Source organism: Dipodomys spectabilis, unplaced genomic scaffold, assembly GCF_019054845.1.
Source record: "Dipodomys spectabilis isolate Male_0828 unplaced genomic scaffold, ASM1905484v1 ptg000051l, whole genome shotgun sequence".
Lineage (NCBI taxonomy): Eukaryota > Metazoa > Chordata > Mammalia > Rodentia > Heteromyidae > Dipodomys > Dipodomys spectabilis.
In genome coordinates, this window is record NW_024870728.1 from 20536215 (window position 1) to 20554464 (window position 18250).

General features: G+C 44.4%; 2 protein-coding genes across 2 annotated transcripts; both read left to right on the plus strand.

Annotated features, from left to right (window-relative positions):
• Window positions 1-502: 502 nt before the first annotated feature.
• Window positions 503-2365, plus strand: LOC122107429 (gamma-crystallin D). Its single transcript, XM_042679148.1, has 3 exons — window positions 503-587; window positions 697-939; window positions 2023-2365. The coding sequence occupies exons 1-3, from the start codon at window positions 579-581 to the stop codon at window positions 2293-2295; spliced, it is 525 nt and encodes a 174-aa protein (XP_042535082.1). The 5' UTR covers window positions 503-578; the 3' UTR covers window positions 2296-2365.
• A 6681-nt stretch (window positions 2366-9046) lies between these two features.
• On the plus strand, window positions 9047-11025 carry LOC122107437 (gamma-crystallin E-like). Its single transcript, XM_042679155.1, has 3 exons — window positions 9047-9131; window positions 9241-9483; window positions 10688-11025. Exons 1-3 carry the CDS (start codon window positions 9123-9125, stop codon window positions 10958-10960), a joined length of 525 nt encoding a protein of 174 aa, XP_042535089.1. The 5' UTR covers window positions 9047-9122; the 3' UTR covers window positions 10961-11025.
• The last annotated feature ends 7225 nt before the right edge of the window (window positions 11026-18250 follow it).

Genomic DNA, 18250 nt, shown 5'->3' on the forward strand with positions numbered 1-18250 from the left:
CTTTCTATATTCTATAATCCTGAGGCTCTCCCAAAGGAGTAATTTCAAGTTTTCAACATCCAGTTAAACTCATTCCTTTCCTGTAACAATCAATAGTCAAGTTGCAGCGCATGGGTATAACAGTCAGGCCTTACAGATTATTCTATGTTTATTATATTAAGATTCTAGGGGTTTATTTGTCTCCCCGCCCCCACCTCCACTTAGAACTACTGTGTTTTCCCCAACTATACGAATGAAAAGGGTGGATGGCTACATGAAACGGCTGAAGCTCTACTTCTATTATTAAATAGACAATGTCCCAAACTACTTTTGTTTTTTCCAAACAATCTCCACTGCATCAGCCAGTGATAGCAGCACGAATATTCCAGAAAGAATGGCACCAAAACCCACAATGAGTCTCGTGGACTATGACAGCAAAGAGGGAGGAAAAAAAAAAAAAGAGACATGAACATGCCCTTGCTCCCCCCGAGGGCCCCTTTTGTGCTGTTCCTGCCAACGCAGCAGCCCTCCTGCTATATAGACGGCCGCGCTGCGCTGCGGACACACACAGCTCAACCTCACAGCCGCCTCCACCAGCCATGGGCAAGGTGAGTCCAGAGGGCGCCCGGCCGGGAGGGGACCCTGCTGCCCACCGGGCCCCGGGCAGAGCCCCCTGCAGCCCAGGCGTCTGAGCCCCGGCCTGGCCTCGCCTTGCAGATCACCTTCTACGAGGACCGCGGCTTCCAGGGCCGCCACTACGAGTGCAGCAGCGACCACTCCAACCTGCAGCCCTACTTCAGCCGCTGCAACTCGGTGCGCGTGGACAGCGGCTGCTGGATGCTCTATGAGCAGCCCAACTACCAGGGCTGCCAGTACTTCCTGCGGCGGGGCGACTACCCCGACTACCAGCAGTGGATGGGCCTCAGCGACTCCATCCGCTCCTGCCGCCTCATCCCAGACGTGAGTCTACATCTCCCGTCCCCACCGAGGCCCCACAGGACCCTGTCAGCGTAGCTGCCAATAAAGGTTCAACAGTGTAGTCTAGGGATGACCGGTCAGAATTTCTGAGAAGGAGATGAAAAGATCCAAGGAGAGCTGGCATGGATTCCTTCCATTTTGTGGGGTGTGTGGGGGTTGTTCTAGCCACAGAAGCCAAGTGCTACCCAGAGGCTAACCAACCAGTCCTCGCTCGTGGCGTGGGAAAGCGTTGACAGCCTAGGTCGGGGTCTTGGAATCACTTAGAATGGGATTATAGGAAAACCCACTGATACCTAGGAGAGGAATACTGAGCCCTGGTGGCTTGGCGGCCAGGGAGCCAACAAGATCATGCGTTTGCAGTCCTCTGCCACCTTTTGCCTATTTTGAGTGTCCTCTGGTCATATAAGAATAAAAGTCCTTTCCCTTTAAGTACAGCCTCATAGATATTTGGCATGTGTCATGTGTATTTCATACACACCTTTAAAGGCTACCGTTTAAGCAAAACAAAGTCCTTGGATTTAGTGTTTTGTTTTGTTTTTTGCTTTTCCTCATTGTCAGTTACTGACTGAACATTCATTGTCTGAGACTTGAGATGGTTTGTATTTTATATTGTTTCGTGTTTTATATTCTAATGTATAACATTTTTATCATGTTTTAGTATATTTATTTTGAGAGAAAGACGTGTTCTCAAAAATGGCAAAAATAATTAGTTGTGAACGTCTGAATCTCTGAGGTTAGGAAGTTCTTAGTCTTTGGCAATGTCTGAATGTATTAAGATGTGAGATTTCACCCCCCCCCCATCCCTCCCCAACCCCACCCCACGCCCACTCCAGGGGTCTTTCACTCACACTTTATGACCTTGGGAAGGTCCTGAAACTCTGCTCTCAAGAATGAGGAGTTTGTAAGTATTCAGCACTAAGTCATTTCTTCACATTTGAAAATGGACTAAACAAGCCTCTGCCACCACACTGGACTGCAGTTAAGACGGGTGCTCTGTTAGAATCATTTCATTTCATGCTTGTTTCTCACTCCTTTTCTGTTCCTGTCCGTGGACCAACCTACCAGGCTGGATCTCACAGAATCAGGATCTACGAGAGGGAAGATTACAGAGGCCAGATGATGGAGTTCACTGAGGACTGCCCTTCTCTCCAGGAACGCTTCCACTTCAATGACATCTACTCCCTCAATGTATTGGAGGGCTGCTGGGTCCTCTATGAGATGCCCAACTACCGGGGCCGCCAGTACCTGCTGAGGCCGGGGGAGTACAGGCGCTACCACGATTGGGGAGCCATGAATGCCAGGGTGGGCTCTTTGAGGAGAGTCATGGATTTCTATTAAAATATGTTGTCCTGCATCGTTTCTCCATCTGGAAGCTAATAAAGTACTTTCTGTGTGTTCCTGGCACTGATTTACTTCTGTGGTTTTTTTCCCCCTTTTGTTTCACCAGTTAGTTGTTATTTCATTAGCTAGACAGCCCAGGCTGGCCTTGAATTCTAGATCTCCCTGCCTCACTGTCCCAAGTGCCAGTATCACAGGTGCCCATCACCTACACAATGCATGTAAAAACCAAAATGTGTGACCCCTGGATAACCAAATCAATTCTCACAAGAAGTACCCTGTGTATGAAGTGAACTTTCCCACTTACAAAGCACTTCCACAATATAAAATCTTATTTGGCTTTCAGGCTACTTATTGTTTCCAACTAAATTATTAGGCCTGTTCAGTTTTCTCTGAATGAAGCTCTGAAAGCCAAAGTTCAGACAGTGTGATACAATTTGGAGACCAGAGGTTCTAAACCAGAAAGGTCTTCAGAAATTGCCTAAATCTCCTAAAATCCTATGCAAACTTGAGCTCACAAATTTGTCGGACTCCCTTCCTGGTGATGTGGCCACGCGAACTGTTCTGGCCTTTGAAAGGTAAGTGGAGGGATGTAGTTGCTAAAAGGGAGAAAGAAACCTCTTCAATGAAAGAGAGATTTGTGGTGGTACAATTCCCCCTTACTCCAGTCATCTCTTATCCGAGGGGTGGCAAGGCTGACAAAAAGAACAGGGGAATTGCAGAGATACTGGCCTTGGGTCCAAGGTGTTGCGCCAATTATAACCAGCTTTTACCCTGAGACTTCTTGGAGTGGGACTAGAATAAACCCATGTCTGTTCAAGCCAGGGTTCCTGAGTGTTTTGTTATCTGCCTATAAAAGCAACATAGACCACGGTATAACTCCTGTTGTCACTGTATTTGATGTCGTGCCCTGCATCATGTATATACATTTTTCTAATTTGGGGAGGAGAAGGGAAATAACAAAATGCTGAAACAAAGATACAGGTTGACCCATTGTAACAATGACATGTACAAGACACTATGTTGAAAACAAACTTTACAACTTGGGGGGAAGTGGGGAGTTGGGGAAGGGATGGTAGGGGAAAACCAAAGGAGGAGGTAACAATGCTCGATAGGAAATGTACTCATTATCTTACTCATGTAACTGTAACCCCTCTATATATTATTTTTACAATAAAAAACATTTTTTAAAAAGCAACATAGACTTCTAGCCAAAGTACAGTTAAATTATCCTAGGGACTCTATAAACTTTCTTCAGAGTCCCCAAAAGATCTTGACTTGCAAAGTGAAAAAACCAAAGTAGGGGGAAAAAGAGGGAAAGGGAGAGAGAGAGAGAAAGGAAGAGAGAAGGACAAAGAGAAAGCTAAAGTAGCCATTATATAACAATATAATCTTAAGATGATAAGGTGTTTAGCATCGACCTGAGGATCATTCTATGCAAGATAGAGTCAAATTGTATTGTCACAAGGACAACAATAAAGGTGGCAGCAGGTTCCAGAACCACAGCTCAAAAAGAACTGATTTTCCATAATGCATCAGGAAGATGCTTGTCAAAATCATGATAGCACTAGTTTATAGATTCTTACCACAGAGTCATTAAAACCAACCAAGTTTCGTTCTGTCTCTCCATATAGGCACATGCAACAAATCGGATTCTAATATTTGTATGGCCTTATACATATACAACATACATGTGTGTGTCAGCTACTTTGTATTAAACTATATGTAAGTAGGACTCTATGTTCACTTACTTTGTAGCTCTTTTCTTGCCTCTTTTATTCCTTACCTTTTGTTCTGTGTTTCCTGCACTCTCATTACTAGGAAGGAAGAATGACCTAAAAAGTGATCTGACTGTATCATTTCCCTGGTCAAAAACACATAAGAAAACTTACAATTCCTTTGAAAGAAAACCTGGCCCACATGATCCAGTTCCCTATTAGTCTGATACCAACTGTCCGTCATCTCAGCTCATTGAGGCCTGTAAAATTCTTCCACATTTCCCTGCCCTTGCTCACATTGTTTTCTTTACTGGATTACCCCTCCTCACTCTCTACCTATTGAGCTGCGTCTTTTCTAGTCCTCCACAACCAGGTTAGAATTTACCCTAATCCTATAGCCCAAACTCAATCTGAGGTAGTTAGGCTGCTTTAGAATAAAAGTAGCAAACAAGTCTATATTACTTGGACAAACAATAGGGACACCAGTTATTTCAGGTAATGGGAAGTCTGGGGAGAGCATAGGATCAAAGCATGGTCAATTCAGCAGGTCAACAATATCATTAAGATCCAGGTCTTCTTTGACTCCTCCTCTGCCATACCTAGCACAATCCTGAAGTCGGTAACCCTAGCAACCAGGAAGTAGCTGTGGGCTACATCTGAGTCTACTTCCCAAAAAATGCTGAGTAATAGAAAGCACTAATAGCTATCTTGGCCTAGAATAAATTGTGCCCAGGTTAGAAATCCCCAGGACTAAGGAGGATCTCAAAATATTACTGTGTCAAGTATAAGCTTTGACACAAAAAGGAAATCAGAATGAAGGAAGCGAAAAGAGATACAGAGTGGATATCAAAGGAGAGAAAGGTATCAATGGAAAAACATTTCAAGATGCCAATTATATTAATTAAAGGAAAGCAACCACAAGTGATTTCGTTCTTGACATGTTATAATTCCCTAACAATTCCTGCAGTTCACCTTTTCAAGGGGAGAGGGGGGGGTGGTACCAATTATTGGCAAACATATATTTCATTAATCCTGACTGATAAAGGTGTAAGAGCAGCGGAGGAGGAAATGTAATCAAATGTTTGATCCACTACCAGGAATTTAGAAACAAATTCTAAACATGGAAAAATGTTATGCACAAATTATTCATTCAGATGTTATAATAATGAAACAAATGGAAATTGCCAATTTTCCAGTACTATAGGAATAAGTAAATGTGGCGCTTAAATCTTGGTTTTTACCCAAGAATTATTTATGAAGTGGTAACCTGAAAAATGTTTGATGTAATGTTCACTGAAATGATCAAAACTGTATTTATGATTTGGGGCAGGGCTTAAGTATTAGAGAACTTTCCTACCCAAGTGCAAGACCTTGAATTCAATCTCCAGCAGAGAAAAAAAAGTATGTGTAGTACATTTTTCCCGCAAGCATCATTAAATTTTTAAAGAAAGGCAACAGAATTTCAACCGTAAATTTAAAATGCAAAGCACTCCCAAGCTCATACCTATAATCCTAGCTACTTGGGAGACTGAGATCAGAGTTCACAGTTCAAAGCCAATTTGGGCAGCAAAATCTATGAGACTCTTATCTCCAATTAATTACTAGAAAGTGGAGCTATGGCCCAAGTGGTAGAGTGCTAGTCTTGAGCCAAAAAGCTCAGAGACAATGCCCAGGCCTTGAGTTCAAGCCCCAGGACCAAGGAAAAAAAAAAACACACTCAGAAATCTATTTTTATAGTTGCTCCTCAAAATGCTGAAACATAAAGAAAAATTATAAAAGAAAAAATGAAAAATTGCCCTTAGTTCTACTTTCTATAAGAATATACATAATTAACAATTTAGGTTGATGTGATTTTGATTGTGTGTATTTTCATAATGCTTAAAATGTGGCATTACCCTTTATTTATCTTCAAATGTCTCATCGCAAACCTCAGCTCTGCACCCACTGAACAAAGCTCCTCCCCATCTTCACTTTCCCTACAGTTCCTGGAAACTACCATTCCACCTTCTGTCTCTCTGTATCACATTATTCTATCTACCTCAAATAAAAAGAATCTTACAGTATTTGTCCTTGTAACAACATATTTTAACATCGTTTTCTCCACTAATGATATTGTCCTGTCCAAATTCATTTAGCAATAAATGCAAGATTTTATTTTTTCATTTGCTATGTAATTGTTCTCTGTATCTAGGTTTATATCAGCATCACACTATTCAGATTACCATAGCTTTGTAATAAATTTTGATATCAGGAAATAGGAGTCCTTTTTCAAGACTCTTTTGGCTTATTTGAGCCCTTTGAGATTTCATGTAAATTTGTGAGTGTATTTTTTCCTGTTTCTGCATAGATATCATTGACTCTCTAGACTGTTTAGGTAGTTCTTATGTCTTAACTATATAAAAATCATCTAATCCATGAGCATGATACTCCTCTCTGTATCCTTAATTTCTCTCAGAAATATTTCATACTTTTAGTGTATAACAGACTTTCTTTTAAAGTACAGTGATTATTTTCTATATTCTTAAACTCTCAGAAAGCATGGTTTGGGGAAACTGCATAGAATCTCATCAAACAAATGGTTTATATTTTACTTAATTATGTTCTATTTTGGATATTTCATTTGTATCTAATTTTCTAATATTATAAAAAATATTCTTCAGGGCTCCTGTGGTACATAGCTGTAAATCTACCAATCAAGAGGCTGAGATCTGAATTTAAATTTAGCTCAGGAAGGAAAATCACAGAGATTCTATTTCTAATTAACCAGCAAAAATTAAAAAAGCTGTCCTGGAGCTGTGGCTCAAGTGGTTGCTCACCAGCAATAAGAAACAAAGGCTGAGTGAGAACACTGAGGCCTTGGGTTCAAGCCCCAGTACTAGAGTGTGTGTGTGTGCACATACACATACACACACTCCAATTCTAATAAACTACTATTATGCATAATCTTTGTATGTACCTTTAACTGTTTGTTTTTGCCAGTCCTAGGATTGGAACCCAAGGCCTGGGCACGGTCTCTGAGCTTCTTTTGCTCAAGGCTAGCACTCTACCACTTGAGCCACAGCACCATTTTTTCTGTTTATGTGGTACTGAGGAATTGAACTCAGGGCTTCGTGCAAGCTAGGCAAGCACTCTACCACGTTCCTAGTTCTACGTTTAACTATTTCTTTTGGGGCATTCTCGGAGATGGAATGATTATATGAAATGCATAAAAATCAAGAAGAAAAAGTGATTACATATTACAAGTATATTTTTATAAAAGTCAGTGATTTAAATTTTTCTCCTTTCTACTTCTTTATACTTTCAAATACATGTATATGTGTGTAGGTATATATATACACACACATATATATGTATATACCTACATACATGTATGTATGTATGTATAATATTTGGTAGTACCAGCAGAATGCTTGCCTGGTAAGTGCTCTACCACTTGAGCCACCTCTCCAGCCCTTTATGCTTCAGTTATTGTGCAGACAGAGTCTCCAACTTTTGCCTGGGCCAGTCTTGGACTTCAGTCCTCCTACCTCCACCTCTTGAATAAGTGGGATTCTGGGCATATATCAACAGACTCAGCAAAAGTCATAATCTTTTTTGGGGGGTCCAATCGTGGGGCCTGAACGTTAGGCCTGAGCGCTATCCCTCAGCTCTTCAGCTCAAGGCTAGCACTCTACCACTTGAACCACAGCGCCACTTCTGGCTTTTTTCTTTTTGCTTATGTGGTGCTGAGGAATCGAACCCAGGGCCTCATGCCTGCAAGGCAAGCGCTCTACCACTGAGCCACCTTCCCAGCCCAAAAGTCATAATTTTTTAAAGAACAATGTGTGACTGAGCTTATTAAACTTCTGTGGATCCAATGAAATTTATTCAGGACAAATTTTATATACATATATATATATATATATATATATATAATAGGAATGTGATGGGGTGCTCAAGTTTGTATCCTTATATCTAGAAGAGGAAGGCATGGGTCTCAAAGTTAAGGGGAAGGAGGTTTTGTTTCCATGTGTCTTGGAGATCCTTTTAGTCGCTACTGGGAGAGAGGATTGCAGGCTGGGAATGCTTCCACCCCAATTGTCAGCACAGTTTTCCCAGGTGGAGAAACCTTGCTCTGGAGACAGCCGAAGTCCTAGAGCTGCTGGAAGTCTTGGGGACAGGAAGAAAGACTGCAGTTTCGAAAGGAGGGCCTCCACCGGACAGCAAGCAGCTAGGGTTTTGTCTCAGGTTGAAATAGGCAGAACTTTTACAAAATAAAGACATTCAAAATGTGCTATATTTAGTAGCTATTATGCCTTGGTTCACAGCTAGAATCAACTAAGGCAAGGCCTTTCTTGGAAAAACCACTAGTTGAATAGAAGAAAATTAACGATATAATAACAGCCATGGGTCCCCTGGTGAATCCTGGAAGGGGTTTCCTTGCCTGTGTAGTGGAGATCCAGTGTTGTTGTCCAGAAAAGCCCTAGAGCCTAGATTGAGGACACGTGGGTGATCTGGACTTCCTGGGGTCTCCCTTTCTGCCAGTCAGCGCCCTCAGTTATCAGATCCTCTGTGTTAGGGACATACACAGAACACAGAGAAGTTTTCTTAGGGAAAAATCCTATCCCCTGGAGAAGACAAATTAATGTCCTTGTCTCATATTTCACTTGCAGAAAATGCCCTCTAAACTAACCAACTCCAGCTGCAGCCTATTCTGACCTTACATTCTGTTCCTACTCATTCTTGTGACTCCAGTGGGCATTATTTTGAAAATTTTATAAAGTAGCCGAAGCATTCAATTCCCATGGTCAACTGGTTAAGCAGATTTTGTTCTATTCCAATGTTCTCGAATAGGCTTCATTTACAGGCCCCAGTGGTATCAAGTGACCATTTCACCAGGTCATCACTTCGAAAGCTCTGGAGCATCTAAGAGAAAACATACAATTAGCACCCCCACGCCCCACACACCCCATGGTCATTCTATAGAAAAGAGACAGAGAAAAGTGCCCTTGCTCCCCCGAGGGCCCCTTTTGTGCTGTTCCTGCCAACGCAGCAGCCCTCCTGCTATATAGACGGCCGCGCTGCGCTGCGGACACACACAGCTCAACCTCACAGCCGCCTCCACCAGCCATGGGCAAGGTGAGTCCAGAGGGCGCCCGGCCGGGAGGGGACCCTGCTGCCCACCGGGCCCCGGGCAGAGCCCCCTGCAGCCCAGGCGTCTGAGCCCCGGCCTGGCCTCGCCTTGCAGATCACCTTCTACGAGGACCGCGGCTTCCAGGGCCGCCACTACGAGTGCAGCAGCGACCACTCCAACCTGCAGCCCTACTTCAGCCGCTGCAACTCGGTGCGCGTGGACAGCGGCTGCTGGATGCTCTATGAGCAGCCCAACTACCAGGGCTGCCAGTACTTCCTGCGGCGGGGCGACTACCCCGACTACCAGCAGTGGATGGGCCTCAGCGACTCCATCCGCTCCTGCCGCCTCATCCCCTACGTGAGTCCCCTTCCCCGGTCCCTCCAGGGTCCCCAGGCACGTCCAAGGGCCTCGCGGCCATCCCCAAGGTTTCTTCCCCCTGGAAAAGTCCAGGAGGGGGGGGCCGAGCTCTTCGTGGCTCCTTTAAACTGACTTGGCTAAATCCCGTCCCCTGGTGCTGTGCCCAGTGTCCGGGCCCCGGGGATGGACGGACGGACGGACGGCTGCTGGCTGTCCCTGGGCCGGAGGCAGCTTGGGCCACACTGCCTTTCCCGGGGTCACCTGCCCACGGGGCTCAGGGGAACGGTGAGGAGTCCCCGCAGTGCTGCGGGGTGAAAGGGGTTACCTGACACCGGCCGGCCCGGGCCAGTCTCCCCCAGCACTGACCATTGTTATGGAGATCAGGGCGTCTCCGGGCTGGTTCCCAGGGCTCCCCAGCGCCCGCAGCGGCCCTGCACCGAGCTGCGCTGGATCAGAAACCTCCAGCCCTGAAATGAGAAGTTCAGCCCGGGGCAGCCCGCCTGGCCTTGAGTCCTGACCTGCGAGCCCAGGCCGGGCTGGGCCTTGGCTGCGCCCCAGAGCCCGGCGGGCTGCTGTGAGGGCCGCTCCGCGCGCGCAGGCCGCGGCGACACCGACCCAGCCCCACACCCGCGAGTCCCCTCGCAGCGCCCGACCCCGCGGAAGAGGGCACAGGGAAGCCAGCAGCCGGGCCCGCCCCTCCGACGGGTCACCGTGAGCCTCCTCCCCGCACAGCAAAGGCTCTGGGGCCTGGGGCGTCCGCCGGGCCGCGCACCCCCGACGGGAGCGGCGGGCCGGGTGGGCGGCGCTTGACTGGAAGCGTCCGACTGCGGTTCGAGCTTCCCCGCAGCCCTCGGGCTATGAAAGGCACCACCAGAGCAGCGCACGAGCGGCGCCGCGCGGGGCCGGGTGTAGACGGGGCGCGGGAGGGACGGTGGGGCGCGCTCCTGCCTCTCAGGGCGCACGGCCCGCGCGGCCGGGGTCCCGGGGCCCCTCGGGGGAGGGAAGAGCCCCGGACGCCGGGGTCCGGGGCGCGCGGCGCGGGCAGGGGAGGCCTGCGTGGGAGCCCCGGACGCCGGGGTCCGGGGCGCGCGGCGCGGGCGGGGGAGGCCTGCGTGGGAGCCCCGGACGCCGGGGTCCGGGGCGCGCGGCGGGGCGGGGGAGGCCTGCGTGCTGACGCCGCGCCCTCCCGCGCTGGCCGGCGCAGGCCAGCTCCCACAGGATCCGCATCTACGAGCGGGAGGACCACCGAGGCCAGATGGTAGAGATCACGGAGGACTGCTCCTCTCTCCAGGACCGCTTCCACTTCGGTGACTTCCACTCCTTCCACGTGCTGGAGGGCTACTGGATCCTCTACGAGATGCCCAACTACCGGGGCCGCCAGTACCTGCTGAGGCCCAGGGAGTACAGGCGCTACCACGACTGGGGCGCCGTGAATGCCAGGGTGGGCTCTCTGCGCAGAGTCATGGATTTCTATTGAAGCTCCTCCCCCTACCCTCTTCTCCATCTGGCAGCTAATAAAATATGCCCTGTGTGTTTCATGCACCCGTGGAGTCCTCTGTTCCTTTCGGCCCCCTTGGGAGGGCTCAGCACCTTCTTACACATCCCCGTGGAAAGGGTGGTCTAGAGTAAGCAGTTAGGAATTCAGCCTCTGTAGCCCGAATGTCTGGTCTTGTCCACTTACTGGCTAATAGTCATGAAGCAAGTCTCTAGCATTGCTAGAGTGCCTCAGTTTCTTGATCTGTTAAAAATGAAGGCTATTCATCTTCACCACACGTACATTAAATGTGAATTGAAGGAGTTACTAATTGTGGTTCTCTTCCACTGGTTCCAGGCATGAAGTAGTTTATGCATATAAGCATTTGTAACCTAAGTATGTTTTGCTAATTGTTTGGACCTCATAAATGAATGTTTTTCAAAGTATCAGCAGTGCGTGGGAAATCACTTGCATCAGAATCCCATAGAATACTGATGAAAATACTGACTCCAAGGCCTCACTCCCAGGCAACTGTTATGCAGATGAAATTTGAGAATCACAGTTTCTAAATCCGTTTTTATAATACAGAATTACATCCAGAAAGATGCAAATGGTCATTTTAGATAGTTATTGTGCTCAATGCTGGAAAACAACATTGAGTAGAACAGGATCCTTTGCACGTTCAAGAGTGTATACACACACACACACACACACACACACACACACACACATCTAATGGCAGTGTTGCAGAAGACCCAACATAATTGGTACAATAATTACCCCAATGGCAGACTAGACGCCAGTTTGTGTAAAGGGCTGTAGGTGCAGGGATGGAGATGTCCAAGCACGAATCGGAGGCATTCAAAAAACAACACCCACAACCACAATCAAGGACTCAGTTGTTCCCAGGATCAAAGAAATATACCCAATTATCAAAAATACTGCTCCAAAATTGATCTGGTAAATGTCTACCAGTTCACAGGAAAGACAACAATTCAGAGTCCTCACAGCAACATAATAGGCTATATAACAAAGAGATCAGAACTCTAAAGAAAACAATAGATACTAAATTGAAAACGGACTATACAACTTGTAGGTGGGGATGGGAGGGAAAAACTGGGAGAGAAAGAGGAAAGGGGTGAGACTGTCCAAAAGAAAGGTATTTTCTACCTGACTTATGTAACTGTAACCCCTTTGTACATCACCTTTATAATAACAATAAAAAAGTTAAAAGAAGAGTGGAGACATTGCCTATGAATAAATAAACAAATCTTATTTATCCATTTATTAGTGCCAGGCATAGTAACTTACACCTGTAATCCCAGCATATCGGAGGCAGAGAAAGAATAATAACAAGTTCCAGGTCAGTCTGGACAGTCAGTCAGACCCTGTCACAAGATACCAAAAATAAGCAAATAAACAAGGCATATACAGTAGCTGTATGCTTGCAAATCTTTAGAAAGGTGGGTACCCAGGGCCTTAAGGCTTTAAGGAGAAGGTAAAGAAGAATGTATGGATCAGGGAGGGCTGTGTAACCAATGGACAAATATCACGTTTTCACTCAAATGCAAAAATCTAGCTTGAAAAAAGACAAATAGGAAACTAGGAAAATACTATTTTAGAGGAGGAAGAGGAGCATCTGGAAGGGGAAAAAGGAACAATACAGAGTAATAGATGAGCAACTATAACCCAAGTATATTATGTATGTATATGAAAATATAATGAAACCTGTTATTATCATTGTTTGTTCTGGTCCTGGGCTTGACCTCAGGGCCTGGACACTGTCCTTGAGCATTTGTGCTCAAGGCTAGAGCTCTACCACTTGCGCTATAGCTCTACTTGCACCCTTTTCCTGGTTAATTGGAGATAAGATTCTCGTGGACCTTCCTGCCTGAACTGGCTTTGAACCATGATCCTCAGATCTCCAATTTCTGAGTAGCTCGGATAACAGGAGTGAGTCACAGGTGCCTGGCACACTATTATTTTAATAATTAATACATGCTAATTTTAAAAAGAGAATAAATGATTGGGAAAGGAACAAAGTTCAATGGCTTAATATAATAAAATTATATATAATTTTATATAATTATAAAATTAATTATAACTATAATTATATATTATATTAATATAACATATTACTGTTATATATTATTATACATATTATATTAGATTACATATTACATATAAAGAAGTATATAAAATATAGAATATATAATTTTATATCTTTTATGTAATGAAGTATTCATTTTATTTGTTTATTTAGACAATGCTGGGAGGGTCTTGTTCTCCCTGGGCTGTGTTCTGTCCTTGAGCTACCCTGACAGCCCTCTCCACATTTTTTTTTTTTTTTTGGTTGGTCATGGGGCCTGAATTCTGGGCCTGGGTTCTATCCCTCAGCTATTCAGCTCAAGTGAGCGCTCAACCACTTGAGCTATAGTGCCACTTCCAGCTTTTTCTGCTTATGTGGTGTTGTGGACTCGAACTCAGGGCCTCATGCATGCAAGACAAGCACTCTACCACTCTAGCCACCTTCCCGGGCCCACATAGATTATTTTTGAGAGAGGGTCTCACTTTATGTCTAGACAACAGTCCTTCTATTGGTGCAATCTTGCAATTTGGAGATGACAGGGATGTGCCACCTAGCTCAGCCCTTGTACTTTCCCAGCATCTGGCATGACAGGCACCCATCAATTGGCCTAGCTGGAATCTCTTGACTGTTTTTGCCCAGATTGGCCTTGAGCTGGATTCCTCCATCTCTAGCCTAAGTAGCTAGGATTATAGGCTTGATACACCGTGCCTGACTGAAGGCAAAAAAATTACAAATAAATAAACTATTTAAAAAATAGTAATGAATTTTTAGCTATTTTTTTAAGCTAAGCCTAGAAACATTAAAGACACCAGGAACAATGCCAATATAATCAAGAAGTGGAATAAAAGTGTTGTTTCACATCATTTTTGATATTTTTTTACCCATTAAAGTAAAAAGTACTACACACTGATTCATCAAATAAATTTTGAAAATTGTAATGAATACAGAAAAATACCATGATATCTATGCAATGCTGTTTAGAATTATGAAGAGAGGGAGAAAGAGAAACAGAGACAGAGACAGAGGGACAGAGAGAGACAGAGACAGAGAGAAAAGAGAGAGATTGATTTAGACTTTAAATCTTCGGTGTATAGCAACAAAACCTAGATGTGCAGCCAACTCCCTGCTTAGTTAGGGCAGCCAAGAGCAGTCACAGAACATGCCCTGAGTGTGGTCCAAAATGCAGGGTGCACCCAGCCCTGCTGAATCATAATCTATACTTTAACACCATTGCTAGACAATCCTGTACACCTGCAACTTTAAGAAAACCTAGGTAAGATAGGCTGTGGGGACTCAAGCCTGAGATCTGAGGATTGTGGTTTGAAGCCAGCCTGGGCAGGAAAGTCCATGAGACTCCTATCTCCAATTAACCAGCAAAAAATACATAAGCATAGCTGTGGCTTAAGGCTTAAGTGGTAGAGCATCAGATCTGAGCAAAAACACTCAAGCTCCCAGGCCCTGAGTTCAAACCCCAGTACCAGCACACACAGGAAAAGAAGAAGAAGAAGAAGAAGAAGAGGAGGAGGAGGAGGAGGAGGAGGAGGAGGAGGAGGAGGAGGAGGAGGAGGAGGAGAAAGATGAAGGAAGAAGGGAGGGAGGGAGGGAGGGAAGCAAGGAAGAAAGAAGGGAGGAAGGGAGGAAGGGAGGGAAGGAAGGAAGGAAAGAAGGAGGGAAGGAAGGAAGGAAGGAGGGAAGGAAGGAAGGAAGGAAGGAAGGAAGGAAGGAAGGAAGGAAGGAAGGAAGGAAGGAAGGAAGGAAAACAGAAGAAAATCTAGGCTAAGGAATGCTAGTGTAGATCACTGATACCCATGCTGTACATGGCAATCTCCCATGGAGTATATTTTAATAGATAAATGATTTATTTGTATATTTATGCATGGCCTTCAAAGACCAAAAGTCACTGGAAACAGAATTTATAGTAACAGAAATACCTAATAGGTTAAACTTTATTACTCTCTGTCAATGCTGGCTGCCTCCAAACATAATATAATGTTTCACATTTTCTCTCCATTGCTTAGTAAATATACTTGCTTCTCCTTTCTGTAATCGCTGTCTGACAGCTGATTTTTTGCTGTTTTGTCGGCTGACATTCCACCTTCTATTTCACCAGGTTGGAGGAATTGTTGATCACTTACACCACCTGCTGAAGTAACACTGAGTTCTTGTTGTGTATGATGAACACTTCTCAGCTGTTCTTCATCTCTGAATCCTTTGCTTGGTGATAATCAGACAAGAGGGCCCATCTTCATACTCTCCAGAGCTGTCAGGGATTTCTTCTTGACCTTCCTGAGCATCTCATATCACAGTCAGTTTTGGTTCCATTCACAGAATTGTTTTCCAAACCCTGCCCTTTCGTTTTTTTCTACAGCTGCAATGAATCTACTGCTTTTTAGATTGTGTGTTCAGCAGTCAGTCTCCTCTGATACACTGTCTTCCTTTCTTTGTTCAAGGTTCCTAGATGAGCTACAGCCATAGCACCTACAGAGCAACTACAGAGTTCTGTTCACTAGGAATTTCTAACCTACAAACCTTTGCTTTCCCTGTGGTCTTTTCATCAGAGGATAAGAAACCAGATCCCACCCTTCTCTCCATATTCTTTATCATCAAGACCTACTGAATATAGCAGTTCATTGTCTGCCTGCATTTCCTTTGCGTAACTGCTGCCAGAATCTTCTTCTGGTGTCACTAAAGGGTGGTTAAAGCTGCTTCACAGCCAAAGTATGTCACAAAGAAATCCCTAATGCTTTTAACATCTTTCTCTGCCCCCCCCCCTTTCTTAATACCACTCAGCATCTGGATAGGAAGCTGAAAGCAATCACGGTGATGTGGTCAACTTTATCTAATACGAGATTGAGTATCTTGAGTTCTCCATGAATCAGAGCACGTTTGCTCTGAAAGTTTGGCAATCAGTTCGGTAGCTTCCTCATGTACTGCCGGATGCGGGAGCTTCCCCATGACTGAGCCAGAGTTCAAAGTGAGAGGCTCAATCCTAGGGATTCCAACATGGCAGGTCCGGTCACTCACCCTAATATTAACAATCCAGGAGGGGAATCGAGATGAAGCCAGAGAAAGGATATACTGTACAGAGGGGTTACAATTACATGGGCAAGATAGTGAATACATTTCTTATCAAGCATTGCAGCCTCCTCCTTCGTTTACCTTTCACATCCCTTCCCAGCCTCCCCCAGCCCCCTCACCCAATACTCCCCCCCCCCCCACCAAAGTTGTAAAGTTCGTTTTGGACATGACAACTTGTACTTCTCATTGTCGCAACAGGTCCACCAGTATCCTTAAACGACTTGTTTTCCCCCTTCTCCACAAATTATACCGACATCAAATATAGTGAAAGCAGGGGTTATACTGTGGGGGAGGGACATACAAAGCAACAAAGAGATAATCTTATAAATGCATTAGAAACAAATGCATGAAAGAAAAAAACATTTAAATACATATCTAAGGGTTCATTTTTATATTTTATTATCTTTAAGTAGCAGATTTAGTCATGCATCAGTTATGTGCAGACTTTAGGTACTAACATAAGCTTTAGGTTTAAGTAGAGAAAGAATTTGGAGGAGAGGACAAAGTAATTATCAGGAGGAATAAATAATGATTAAACAATGGCAGGCAATGCACAGCTTGATTGATGATCACCTGAGCCCTGGCTCTATAAGGAGTTTACCGGCATCACTTGGAGGAGCCATCTGGTTCCCAGGAGCTGCCGACTCCTGTGCCAGGGTGCAACCTTATCCTTCTGGTAATTATTCTCATTCAAAGGATGATATGCCCCCAGGAGACTCTGCTGTTCCTTGGGGGTAGCTTATGTCCCTTAACATAAAGATATTGTCATTCCTGGTACCCACAGTGGCTATAGGATTCAGAACAAAGGAGACATGCAAGATGCAGGATGTCAGATTTTGTTATTTGTTTTTTAGGGCTGAGACTAAGACTCTAGCTCAGTATCTGAGTGCTCTACCAACTGAGCCATGTCTCCAAACTCTAAAGGGTTGATTATTTCTTTTGTTATTTTGGTTTTGATGTCAGGTTTTAATTCTTGTTTTACTTAACTTGTGGGTCCAAGTAAGGAGTCCATGTTTTGTTTTGTTTTTAGAAATAACAGGTTCTTTATTATTCTTCCCTTGTGTTGGAACATTGGTTCAGTGTCAGTCAATCTGTCTCTGTGGGTTTCTTGGCTGGGGACAAACTAGTATATGACAAAGGAATAAGTTGTATGAGTTCATGTACATTAGTCAAGAGTTCTTGTTGAAATCTAATAGTAGAAGTACAACTATAAAGCAGAGTACAGCCAGCAATCAAAGTTAGGAGACATTTGATTAATGACTTGAAAAGAAATAAATCCTCTTTTAAATATCTCCATGAATATGGAATATTAAAGAAACAACATGGCTTCAATCAGTGAAAATTATAATATTTTTATGTTGTTGTTGTTGTTGTGATCTGTTTTAAATAGTAGGCCTCTGCCAAAAGTATTATAGATTGCCTTCTGTCAGAAGAGCCTAGAAGGGCTTTAATGTCAGTAGCCATACATAAGAACCTTTCTCCATAATCCCTCTCAGCTTTATTTCCTTTTGGAAGGTCTGACACAAATTACTTTACTTTTGTTACTTTTTTATTAGGTGCCAAGCATGTGGTTTGAACTGAGGGCATGGGTGTTGTTTGTCCCTGTGATTTTTTTTCTCAGTGCTAGCACTCTACCACTTGTGCCACAGCACCACTTCTGAGTAGTATATTGGAGATAAAAGTTTCATGGACTTTTCCTGCCCAGGTTGGCTTTGAACCCTGATCCTCAGTAGCTAGAATTATAGTCATGAGCCACAGTATCCAGCACTGTTTTTCATCCTAACAAGCCAACTGTAAAGAGCCAATTTGCAGGGCTAGGAAGGTAGCTCAGTGGTAGACTGCTTGCCTTTAATGCACTTAGTTTGATTCCTTAGCACCACATAAGCAGAAAAAGCTGGAAGTGGCACTGTGGTTCAAATGGTAGAATGCTAGCCTTGAGCTGAAGAGCTAAGGGACAGCGCCCAGGTCCAGAGTTCAGGTGCCACAAACAATCAAAAAAAAAAAAAAGCCAACTTTCCATTCATGTATCATGAATCCATCTTTTTTCTGTACCCTACATCTCACATCTCTCTCTATTGATTTATGGCTCTTCCCATTTTTTCCTTGTTTCTTTTCTTTCATAAAAA